This window comes from Herpailurus yagouaroundi, unplaced genomic scaffold (genome assembly GCF_014898765.1).
Source record: "Herpailurus yagouaroundi ecotype Mexico unplaced genomic scaffold, PumYag 254, whole genome shotgun sequence".
Lineage (NCBI taxonomy): Eukaryota > Metazoa > Chordata > Mammalia > Carnivora > Felidae > Herpailurus > Herpailurus yagouaroundi.
This window is the reverse complement of record NW_024412471.1, coordinates 1,895,198-1,908,313: the sequence shown is the minus strand read 5'-3', so window position 1 is coordinate 1,908,313 and position 13,116 is coordinate 1,895,198. Positions and strand designations below refer to the sequence as shown.

General features: G+C 39.4%; 1 protein-coding gene across 2 annotated transcripts in view; it reads right to left on the bottom strand.

The window, feature by feature from the left end:
- The window catches only part of ARNT (aryl hydrocarbon receptor nuclear translocator), an 80,650-nt gene that overhangs the window by 26,096 nt on the left and 41,438 nt on the right, over positions 1-13,116 (bottom strand). For both annotated transcript variants that reach the window (XM_040461188.1, XM_040461187.1), the window contains exons 5-10: positions 10,803-10,847; positions 8,144-8,357; positions 3,617-3,830; positions 2,379-2,481; positions 618-683; positions 118-203 (exon numbers count right to left, since the gene is read on the bottom strand). In XM_040461188.1, the coding sequence (XP_040317122.1) occupies positions 118-203; positions 618-683; positions 2,379-2,481; positions 3,617-3,830; positions 8,144-8,357; positions 10,803-10,847 (728 nt within the window). The remainder of the gene's footprint in view (positions 1-117; positions 204-617; positions 684-2,378; positions 2,482-3,616; positions 3,831-8,143; positions 8,358-10,802; positions 10,848-13,116) is intronic.

Below are 13,116 nucleotides of genomic sequence, written 5' to 3'. Positions count from 1 at the left end.
CTTATAGTTTATACCACAGTACATATCATGTACCAGGTACATGACAAATGCTAGAGCTAACTTTCTCAGACTCTGTGACAATCCTGCTGCACCACAGAAGAAATCCAACTTCCCTACCTGCTGGGGGCCAGGCCTTGATATAGCCTGTGCAGTGGACCACCACAAAATGAGGTTCCCCATCCTTCACAGAGCCAAGTCCGTTCCTAGAAGAAGTACATGTGTGAGGAGAAAAACTACCCAGTAACATTTAAAAGGCAACGCTGGTTTAGTACCTTTAACTTCAGGCTCTTGGATGTTTAGAAAAGTGGTCACTTTTTGGCCTCTTCCACCCCAAAGTGACCACCATATTTCTGAGCCTTGCCAAAGTAAAGCAACCAAAAGGTATTACAGCAGAAAGTAAGTTGGTAAAGTGGTAGGGCCACTTCTTTAAAACAAGATGAGCAAAAGACGCTGCAGAAGGTCAGGAAAATATTGCCAGAAAATTAAGTAACTGGGAAGTGAGGGATGAAGGTAAGGGCTGCTGAAGGAAGTACTACACACAGTAAGATAGTTTAAAAAGTGATGATCTCTACAGGAATTTGGCCATCCCTTTGGTTCTTCGTTGTTTAGGATCTCACCTGCATCTGTTCCTCACAAAGCTCAGTCTATTCATGGAGACGGGGTCCACAGAGCTATTGCCACACCTGTTTCAAGGAACGGAGACATTAAAAGCAATTACGCTGTGCTATTAAAGAACTTTTCATCCGTTAACAGCCAGATAACAGGCTCTGGATACAATGAAACACAGAAGGATAAATGAACCAGGTTTGGTATTTCTAAAACTTATAACTGAGCCCAGAATCTGAAGTTCAAAATGTTCCACATACTCTTCAAATGCAGAAATTCTCTACACTGGGGCCAGAATACTTTTTGTGTAAAGGACCAGATGGTAAATATTTCAGCTTTCGTGGACCATAAAATCTGTTGCAACTAGTCAACTCTGCCATTAGGGCATGAAAACAGCCACAGACAATACATAAACAAATGCACATGCTATGTTCCTATATGGCTTTATTTGCAAATAAAGAGCTGTGGTTTGCAGACTCCTGTTCTATACCACATCCCAATCTATTTGCTGCATATCCTTATTATTTCTCTTGCTTCTGCCTATGTCTCTACGTAGGCCATGTCCACGTACTGGGACATTCTCTCCCACCCTCTCCACTTTCCTTCTCTCGTTTCTTTAAAATAATAATAGGTAAAACTTATACAGAGTTTAATATGTACCACGCACTATTCTAAGCATCTTTACATATATTTATTCATCTCATCCTCAAAATAACTTTATGAGGTTGATATTAATATAATTCCATTAGACGAAATCACAACACAAAGTAGTCCTGTAATCTGCTCAAGTTCCCAGAAGATACTAAGTGGGAAATCCAGTAATCTAGTTCCAGAAGTTATTCTAAAGCATTAAGCCACATAATATTCAATTCTGTAAATCTCTCAGGAAACCTTTCTTAATATCCTACTCATCATTTCTAATAAGCATCCTTAGTAGATGGTATAAATTAGTAAATTTCTATTATACAACCTGAATTTATTTTGTAATTTTAAGAGAGATCTTTTCTACCTGTGTAGAATGTACCACCATACTTTCTTCACAATACTAAAATGTATAATTTATAAACACTAAATACTAACAGAAAGACATAATTAAGTATCAACATTTTATGAAAAAAGAAAAATGCAGCAATGACATGAGTACATGGATGTTGTCTTGTGATGTACTGGGGAAAACATATAGGTTTTGGAATCCAATTACTGTGGATTAAAGTAAAATCCTGGGGTGCCTGGGTGACCCAATCGGTTAAATGTCTGACTTCAGCACAGGTCATGATGTCACAGTTCGTGAGTTCGAGCCACACATCAGGCTCTGTGCTGACAGTGCTGAGTCTGCTTTGGGTTCTCTGCCTCCCTCTCTCTGCCTCTCTCTTTCTCTCTCTCTCAAAAATAAGTAAACATTTAAAAAATAAATAAAAATAAAATAAAATAAAATCCTATATCAGTCATTATCTATGTAATTCTGGGAAGTTAATTTTTTGAGTCCTTTTTTTTCTTTTTAACAACAAAATAGGTACCATGAATTCGACTCTGAAGGACAGATGTGGGAAATGAGACTATAGCAATAAACTTCCTAGCATAATGTCTGGCACAGGAGGAGTTCATTAAAATTTAGTTTCCTTATCAAATACTTTATTCTGTTACAACCCATGTGGTAACACTTAAATTTAATCCAACTAGAGCTTGGATTTAAAAGTTTAACTCCTCTAACCAGAAATCAAACCCTCTGCTACTATTCCTGTGTCAAATACAGTCCACAGCCTGACACTTACCTCATACGGCAAATAAATGATCTCCTTGAGCCCATACACATCCTCATGGAAGACTGCTGGCCTTCCTTTTTCACTGTTCCAGTCTTCAGATCAAGGATACGCCCTGAAAAAAGAAATGAAGAGCAGTATGGAGTGTGTTCTTGTACGAGGGGGAAAGCCGGAGAGACACTGGAGGCAAAGGTAAGCATCCTAATCATTCCCTCCAATCTCCTTGCTTATAACAAGGAGGGGACGGATTTTTTTCAAGTCTAAAATAGCTCAATTCGCATCAATGAATCTTATACTTTAGTTCAAAGCCACCACTGGAGATATAACCTTGTGCAAAGAAGGAAAGTAGGAGTGGAAAGTATTGTTGGTAAGCGAAAGGTTAACAAGAACATAAGGAAAAGCTTATACACATGCATGTACACAAGCATGTACACATGCACACTGAGGGAATGTCATTGTTTGAAAACATATTTTCATATGCTATAGAAACACATATCTGTTTCCAGAGAAACTAGAAACAAATGGCAACTTTTGGGGAAAAGAACTAGAAAAATAAAATCCATAAAAACCTAAAAGAAGGGAAAACTAAAACAACATTAATTTAACCATAGTAGGCTTTCTTGTATTTTAAATACCAGTTTTGATCTGCTTCCACTTTAATTTTTTTTCCAGAGTTGCTTAAGGAGCACTCGTGTTTCCTATAGCCAAACTCTGGCAAAAGGACTGAACAGCATTAAAGTGGGGTTGTGGGGGAGTGGGGGAGGGAAAAAAACAGAAAAATAGTACAAATACAACCAAAAAAAAAAAAAAAAAAAGAAAAAAGTAAAAACTTATATGGATAACATCTCTAAAATAAAAATCTATTATCATAGAACCCAGTATAAAGCCAAAGAGAGGCACAAACAGGTAGAAAAAAATACCAGGTAATTACCCATACAAATTAAGACAAAAACATGAAGCAATTAATTCTTTTAGAATAAAAAAAAAAGTTTATTAGATTTGGTTTTTACTTACTGTTTTATTTACATTAAAATTAAACTTCTATATGTGCCCTATCATTAAAGAAACATTTTCTAAAGATAAGCTACAAATTATATTATCTCCATGTAGATAGAAAAAACTGACCATATTCATTAAAGGAGAAAATTCTAGAAGCCTTGCCAGATTCAACGAACATTGAGCTAAAACACCTCTTCTGTTTCAGAAAAAAAAAGGACTTCCCATTCTTTTTCCATCCACATAATTCACACCTGTCAGGGCATTTTCCGAAGTGGAAAGCTGCTCACGAAGTTTGTCCACGTCATCTGGATGCACCTGATCATAGAGTGTGCTACCAAACCATTCAGACTGAGGCTGGTTCAAAACAGGGGTCACTGAGTCAGAGACATAAACCACCCGACCTGTCTCACATGAGACAATAAACAGAAAGCCATCTGCTGCCTCCAAGATCAAATGTTTGAGTTCCTGTTCAAAGAAGAGAAATACAAGTTAATACTGAACTCTTAAAAGCCAAGTATTATTCATGGAAAGAATAAGATAGTACAGGATTGATTTCTCTCTCCAGAAGCAATTGCTGGCTCCTGCCTGATCCATAGTCACAGCTTTGCAACCTAAGTGTAAGTGCCTTCACGACAGCTTTTCCTTATCAAGTATTTCTTCATCCTCTCTGTGTCAGTATCCACCTCCTCCTCAATCTCAGGACTTAAGATGGGGAGTAAGAAAGCTCACCACTAACAGTAACTGAGTTCTTGATTTCACCCCCTTTGGTCTCTTTTTACGATCTTGCTCTACAAATATGTTCATTTTCACTCTTTCCCCTCAGATCTATAAACATGATCAAGTTTTCTCAATTCCATGCAAATTTTTCCTCAACTTTGCCCAAATGATCTCCTTTTCAGTGCCAAGTTTATGTTAAGAAAAATGTTATATTTACTGGCTCCATTCTCTTATCTTTCAATTATTTCTCAATCACACTACAATCTTCACTCTAAACCGTTCATGTTGCTTCCAGCAGGTTATCAATGTCCTAACTGCCAATTCAAGTCCTCTTTCCTGGGTCTTTATCATGTTACTTGATGTCTTCTGCAGAATCTGTTAACATTGTCCACTCTATCCTTTTAAGTTTTATTTTCTTCTAGCTTCTACAACACCATCCTCCAACTTTTGCTGCACTTCTAAATGTCCCTTCTCTGCTTCAGGCTCCCTTCTCTTTGTTCAAGTATAGGTATTTCCTAAGTTATATCTTAAGTTCTCTTCTCTATTTATACCATACTCTCTCCCTGAGAAATCATATCCACTCCTCCGTGCTATGAAATGATACCCAAATCTACATCTTTAGACTTGCCTAAACTTTTCTTCTTTAGCTTTAAGCAGACCTGAATTCCTGAATTCCAACTATCTGTTAAACATTTCCTCTTAGACACTGTATCAGCAATTCAATTTCAACATCTCAAAACATATCATTATCTCCCCCTCCAAAGAACAATCCTCTGTGCTCTTCTAGCATTTTTTTTTTAATTTATTTATTTTCTAAGTGAAAGAGAGCATGCGAAAGTGGGGAGAGGTGGGGGGAGAGGCAGGGAGAGAGACAGAATCAAAGTAGGCTCTCCAACTCGGGGCTGGATCTCACAAACCACAAGATCATGACCTGAACTGAAATCAAGAGTCAGCTTAACTCACTGAGCCACCCAGGCACCCCTAGCATTTCCTTTTTTGATTAACAGTATCACCTTCTTCTCAGGCTACAAGACTCAAAATCTAATTACAATCTCTTATGCTCTAGTGAGAACTCTCTTTTATCATTTTCATTTCCAATACTACATCACTGTCCGTCATCTTACCCCCAAATTAATGAAATGGTCTCCCTGCTTTCATTCTCTCCAACCGAGCCTTAAAATGCTACAATGATGCATACATTTTTTATGGCTTCCCACTGCCTAAAAATTAATATCTAAATTTGGTAACGTAACACCTAAATATTGGATCATCAGGTCCCAGCCTACCTATTATCATCTCCCAAGGCTTGCTAAGCTCCTTCATTTGCCTTGAATAACCAAATCATTCTTACCAGCTATTTGCTTGGGTTACTCCCAATACTATTCCCCTACTCTTGCTCTCCCATGTTTATACTTCTACAGGACTTAATACTGTACCTTTAGGATAGAACTGATTGTGTGTTTATATTGTGATCTATTTATTTACCTCTTTCCACCAGTGACTATCTCTTATCTCTGTTTTCCTCTTTATCTCTTATCTCATTTTTCTCATAGCACAAAAACACTTGGTTAACTCACAATAGGTGCATGACTGGAGTCGACTGAATCAGTATCTCTATGTCTGTTGTTAGAACAAACTAAGTAACTATTCCAAAATACATATATATAAAATCCATACTATGTGTGCTATCATACAGACAATCCCTACTTGGAAAACTATTCTTTTTCTTAATTTTTTTTTATTATGTTTTTATTTATTTTTGAGACAGACAGAGACATAGCATGAGCAGGGGAGGGGCAGAGAGAGAGGGAGACACAGAATCTGAAGCAGGCTCCAGGCTCTGAGCTGTCAGCACAGAGCCTGACGCGGGGCTCGAACTCACGGACTGTGAGATCATGACCTTGAGCTGAAGTCAGACGCTTAACCGACTGAGCTACCCAGGCGCCCTGGAAAACTATTCTTATTCCTTTCTTCCAAACCACATTCCTTCCTTCTAATCCCTTGAATAAAAGAGTAACATTATGGGTCAATTTTTCTTCCTTATACTTCTTGTATTTTCCAAATTTTTCTGCAAAAACACGGTTATTTTTTATTATTATTAGAGAGAGCCAGAGAGGGACAGAACGTACATGCAAGTGGGGGAGAAGGGCAGAGGTAGAGAGAAAGAGAGCTCCAAGGAGGTTCCATGCTCAGCACAGATCCCCACACAGGGCTCAATCCCATGACCCTGGAATCAAGAGTCAGATGCTCAACTGACTGAGCCACCCAGGTACCTCCACTGTGTTATTAAAAAAAAAAAATCTTTTTTTAATGTTTATTTATTTTTGAGAGAGAGACAGAGACAGAGACAGACAGAGAGAGAGAGAGAGGGAGAGAGAGAGAGAGAGAGCGTGAGTGGGGGAGGGTCAGAGAGGGAGACAACGAATCCGAAGCAGGTTCCAGGCTCTGAGTTGTCAGCACAGGGCCCGACATGGGATTTGAACTCACAAACCACAAGGTCATGACCCAAGCCCAAGTCGGATGCTCAACTGACTGAGCCACCCAGGTGACCCCTCCTTCCCCACGGGTTATATTTAATCATTGAAACAGAACACGGCTTCCTTACTCTTAGAAGTCTTGCTGACTAGGGGAGCCTGGGTGGCTCAGTCGGGTGGGCATCCGACTTTGGCTCAGGTCATGATCTCAAAGTTTGTGAGTTCAAGCCCCGTGTCAGGCTTTGTGCTGACAGCTCGGAGCCTGGAGCCTGCTTCGGATTCTGTGTCTCCTTCTCTCTCTGCCCTTCCCCCACTTATGCTCTACCAAAAATAAATAAATGTGCGGGGCGCCTGGGTGGCCCAGTTGGTTAAGCAGCCGACTTCAGCTCAGGTCAGGATCTCACGGTCCGTGAGTTCGAGCCCCACGTCGGGCTCTGTGCCGACAGCTCAGAGCCTGGAGCCTGTTTCAGATTCTGTGTCTCCCTCTCTCTGACCCTCCCCCGTTCATGCTGTGTCTCTCTCTGTCTCAAAAATAAATAAACGTTTAAAAAAAATTTTTTTTAATAAATAAATGTAAAAAAAATTAAAAAAAAAAAGAAGTCTTGCTGACCATCCTCACTCAGGCCAGGTCATTCTATTCACTTTTGCCATCCCTCCAGTATATATTTATCTAGCCTCATATAAATTATCAATAATTAAAAAAAAAATTTTTAGTGTTTATTTATTTTGAGAGAGTGCACATGAGCGGGATAAGGACAGAGAGAGAGGGAGAGAGAGAGAATCCCAAGCAGGCTCTGAGCTGTCAGCATAGAGCCCAATGTGGGGCTCAAACTGACGAACCGTGAAATCATGACCTGAGCCAAAATCAAGAGTCCTATGCTTAACCGACTGAACCGCTCAGGTGCCCCAAATTATTAAAAAGTTTTTCAAAAATTTATTTCTTCTCTATGCATTTTCCTCTCATTTTTCGCTTATGTGTGTATCCAGCCACTTAAATAGTCATATTCAGACTGACTTCCACCCACTCACATGTTCATATTTAGACTGAGTTCCTGAAAGGCTGGAAATGTTTTTACCTTCTATATTTTTCTCATTACATGCACCATAGTACATCTCTAAGGAACAATGACTGCCTTGTTAGATTCCTTTTATCACTAAAACTGAACGCTGCTTCAGGAATAAGAAGTAGATTTTTTCCATCTTCTAGAACCTTAAAGCCAATGAAGAGGGCTGGTTCCATGGACATAGTCATCTCTTTTTCCTGCAGTTCCACTCTTTTTCCACCTTACAGGCTGTATTCATGGGTGAAATCTAAAATACCTATAAGCTTGCCAAATAGTTTGCAAAAGTCTGTTGTACTTCTCACTGTTTCAATGCTAATGAATGTACAGCCAGGAACTGAAACTACTTTCCCATGGTCTGAATTTTTCCTTGACAGCTGAATTCTTGCACTTTAAACAGTCTACAGACTCAGCTCTGCTCTGACTCCCAATATAAGGCCCTAAATAGAATTAGGGTTATCTATCCCCAAAAGATCAAAACTTTCAACAGATTCTAGACTTGCTCAGAGTTGTGCAGCCCAGTGACCTGATCAGTGAGGAACGAAGGCTTGTAGGTGCCATCAGTGGATGTATTTCCAGTTCCTCGCAAGGACTTCATGTGAGAGACTGCCATGCGTAAGATGGTTAGCTTGTCTGGTTTTCGAGCCAGGGCACTACAGGTGGGCACCATGTCCGACAGTTCTGTGATGTAGGCTGTCATCTTGTTCCGTCGCCGCCGTTCAATTTCACTGTGATTCTCCCTGCATGAGGGGGGAGAGAGAGAGAGAGAGAGAGAGAGAGAGATGCCCCACCCAGGTGGTCACATCTGGCCATCTGAGAGCAGAGAGAGTGATATAAATACCAAGCGAGCTGCTAAAGAACTATGGTGTTTAGATTTAGGAGTGCTTAAATCTCAGAAGGTAGAGTCACATCTGCCAACCTTCATGCAGAGCAATGGAATAGAAGCTAACAAGGCACACAGAAAATAAGCAGATACCAGCAATTCTATCTCCTGGTAACTTCACTTCCTCTGCAAGTTATCTGTCCATCAGAACAATAAAATATTTTATGAAATTATAGTCTGAAAGTCAATGTTGATTTTATTCACTTTAGTTCCTGAGACAAGTGATCTCTGCTTAGCTAATTCCATATTTACTAATTCAACTTTTTAAGGCTGAAAACAAAATTACCAGCTTTTTCCAACACAAGTATGTTGCCCAACAACTGATACAAGAATTGATAGTATAGATTCCTTTGGTCTATAAAATGTTGCTTGTTCTAAGCTTCTAACTCTCAATACTAGAAAGCAGAATTGGAAGATTTTGAAGTTTTATTTGTCTCACTAATGCACAACGTCCTAGTGTGTCTATCCGGGTGCCATGCCAGTGCACTGAGATTTTAAGATATCTACCAGAGGTCCTTTGTGGGTCCCCAGTTGGAACAAAATGAATCGGAGAGTGAAAGTGGAGTGGGGAGGAAAAGGCCTGAAAAGAGACAAGTTGGATCACATCTCCAATGCTGATTTCTTCAAATCAAGAGAGAATCTCATCATTGTTAAAAATAATCCAGTAGTTCTCACGGTGGATTTCTGAGAAGCCCCACAAAGCCTCAGAGACAACCAAACAACGTGCTGCGTTTCTGCTTCTACTTGAGCAGCTTTGCTTTATCTTTTTTATTTACTTCCATTACCACTTAAGGATCCTATTAAAAAAAGTTCTTTGTGTAAAAAGAAAACAGAAAACAACTGATCTAACATAAACTGATCTCTTTATGAGAAGCGGTTAAGCAGTTAAGTAAGTGACTTTCCCAAGGGCAGCACTCAATCCCAATGAATGCAATGGTCTTCCCACCATACCGTGCCAAATCAGCTTTCTGAAGAGTGAAAGAGTTGGCAGGAAATGGCAACAAAATGAGCTTGTGGCCCAGGTGAAAAAGTAATGATAGACTGGGGCGGGGGGTGGGGGTGGGGGGTGGGAATGTAGTTGGTATCAATGATCTATCTCCTACTGAGTGGTCCCAAATCACAGAAGCCAGAAAATAGAAAAACTTGGGTACAACATTAATATCCTAGTATTTCTACATTATTGACAACAATCTCCAAAGACAACTCTAGACTCTCCTTTCTAAATGGCAAAAAGATCTCACCACATAGGTCCATATTTGTTAATATCCCTGAGAAACATTCTACTCTCAAACTTAAAGCACCCATCCTCCTAGAATCTGACAGATTTCTAACACTGAAATCCAGAAGGCTGACCTTTTTTCTTTTTTTAATGTTTATTTTTGACAGAGAGAGAGGCAGAGCATGAGTGGGGGGTGGGAGGGGGGAAGAGAGAGAGGGAGACACAGAATCCGAAGCAGGCTCCAGGCTCTGAGCTGTCAGCACAGAGCCCGACATGGGGCTCGAACTCACGGACCGCGAGATCATGACCTGAGCCGAAGTTAGACACTCAACCGACTGAGCCACCCAGGTGCCCCAAGGCTGACCTTTTCAATAACCACATCAAGGCTGTTAAAACTTTTCTGGGAAACCATGAAAAATTCAAGCACCAAAGCAAGGCTGTAATGCTATGACACAGTAATCTAGCCTGTGAGTCTACACAGGAAAATAAGGGTGTGCTTTCTAGAAAAGTGTGGAATAAATATTAAGGCCTAAATGTTGGGCACTAATTTCAAACACAGGTAAATTTATTAGTTTTTGTTTTTTTTTTCTCAAGTGCTTATTTATTTTTGAAAAAGAGAGAAAGAAAGAGAGAGGCAGGCAGAGGATCCCAAGCAGGCTCCACACTGTCAGCATGAACTCATGAACCATGAGATCATGACCAGAGCCGAAGTTGGATGTTTAACTGACTGGGCCAACCAGGCGCCCCTATGAGTCTTCTGATAAAAGATTATTTCCCTGCTGAAGCACCACCTGGTACAGCTGCCTCCTTTCTAAGGACTTTTATTCTGTGAAACTTAGTGCTAAGATAATGAGGAAAACAGAAAACTATAAAATTATTAGCAGTTACTTAAATTCCTCAACGCACCCACTTTCTGATTGGGGAAGCCAAAGTTCCTGTTACACACAAACTTCCAAAAACTCTTGTCCTCTCTTGCCACAGATAAGGAAAAACACAAAGAGAAAGGGGAAGAAAACAGCAGAGTAAGAAACAGGAAGAAGCAGCAGCATCTGCTTCATCATGCTGAAAATACTGTTCTCCTACCTGGCGAGTCTCTCTTTATCCGCAGAGCTCTGCTCATCATCCGACCTAAAAATAGAATTAATGAACTAAGCTAAAATAAAAATAAAAAGAAAGAAAAAAAGAAAGATGGATGGGTGGATAGAAGGAGAGGGGAAAGGAAAAGAAAAAGGAAATAGAACAAAATAGATGCAGAGAAAGGAACATTAAAATATGGACAGGAACCTTGCCTGTAACCCTACAAAAGTCATTTGTTAGGATAAAGAAAAATTAACTTACAGGACAAAGGTTGACATAAAAGCAAGGCCAATATTCATTATAAATAAACATAGTCTGAACACAGAAAGCACTTTGCCAATCTCTGTAGAGGCCAATGATATATATAGTTTGAACAAGAACCAAACAAGGGAAGACCATTCTCACATTGCTCCCAATTTGAAAATAAAATATCCATATATGCTATTCTATAATAAAAAAAATCTAAGAGGTAAATCATGATGAGAATATCATATTGTCACAAATGATCACAAAATATAATCTCTCTGTAACACAGACGCATACACATGCACTCACAGACAAAATAGCCAAACAGGGTTCTTTGGAGAAATTATATAAATAAAACTTAAGAATTAGGTTTCTGGGACATCCCATATCATTGATTTTGTAATTAAATAGTAAATTTCTTTTTTAATTTTTTTTTTATTTTGAGAAAGAGAGTGCGTACGTGCACAAGTAGTGGGGAGAGGAAAAAAGAGGGAGAGGGAGGCAGGGAGGGAGGGAAAAAGAGAGAGAGAGAGAGAGAGAAAATCCCAAGCACAGAGCCCAACATGGCGGGGGGCGGGTAGGGCGGGCCTCAATCCCACAAACCATGAGATCATGACTTAAGCCAAAATCAAGAGTCATATGCTCAACAGACTGAGCCACCCAGACACCCCAGTAGTATATTTCTATTTAGTCACTCTCCCATTTCTTTGTTATAAAGCCCCAACACTGCTGGATCCCCAGTGCCAGCCCCCACTCCCCTGGAGGGGGCTACAAAGGATTACCACTAAGTTTTTCTGGAAAACTGAAATACTTTGAGTTGGTGGCAACTGAAGAAACATCAACATGCTGGTAGGCCAATGTATCAGTAATCAACTCCATTTTAAATATAGATAAAGAAGCCTCAAATAAAATGTCTACATAAGTATGACATATTAACAGGCTGAAAGATTATTCACTTGTGATATGTACCATGACTTTATCGGTACATGGGAAAGTTTCTATAAAATGGTCAATGAGGGTAGCCTGGGAGGCTTGTCGGTTAAGCAGTTAAGCATCTGACTCTTGATTTTGGCTCAAGTCATGATCTCATGGTTTGTGAGATCTAGCCCTATGTCAGGCTCTCTGCTGACAGTGGGGAAGCCTGCTTGGGATTCTCTCTCTCCCTCTCTCTCTGCCCCTCCCCAACTCACGCACACCTATGTGCGCACCAGTGCCGCGCACACACACACACACACTCTCTCTCAAAATAAACTTCAAAACAAAAATAAAAATAAATGGTCAACAGGAAGAAAAGATTCAAAATAACACAGTAAGAACAAAAATATAAAAATATACATATGTTGATAAGAAGCGCAAGAGAACTGCATTATATTAAGTATATATACTTAATGTTCATTGGGTTATTACAGTTCCTTAACAAACTACAAATATTTTTTTCAAAGATTTGAGAAAATACATACATTTTCAGTTTTTGAAGACCCTCTACTGAATTCCCAAGGAGGATATGTGAGGTGAACAGCATAACAAATCCTCTCTTAGAGGAATGAGTTGTTTGAAAGAAAGTTAAATATCTAAAATTCCTATTATCATTATTCCTACTACTACAAATCCCTTTATCTACTCTCATATCTCTGAATGAAATATGTGAATGTATATTTATATTAAGTATGACAAATGAAAACTAAAATAATTCAAGTAATGTTTTCATAGCTTTTTGGAATTTCAATCAAGAGACTGTGAACCTGGGGCGCCTGGGTGGCTCAGTCAGTTAAGCATCTGACTTCAGCTCAGGTCATGATCTTATGGCCCATAAGTTTGAGCCCCACATTGGGGCTCTGTGCTGAAAGCTCGGAGCCTGGAGCCTGCTTTGGATTCTGTGTCTCCCTCTCTCTCTCTGCCACTCCCCCACTCATGCTCTGTCTCTGTCTCAAAAATAAATAAACATTAAAAAAAAATTAAAAATAAATAAATAAAAAGAGACTGTGAACCTGTACCATCAGTACTATTTGATGGCTTGACTTTCTAATTTTTTTTTTAATTTTTTTTTTCAACGTTTATTTATTTCTGGGACAGA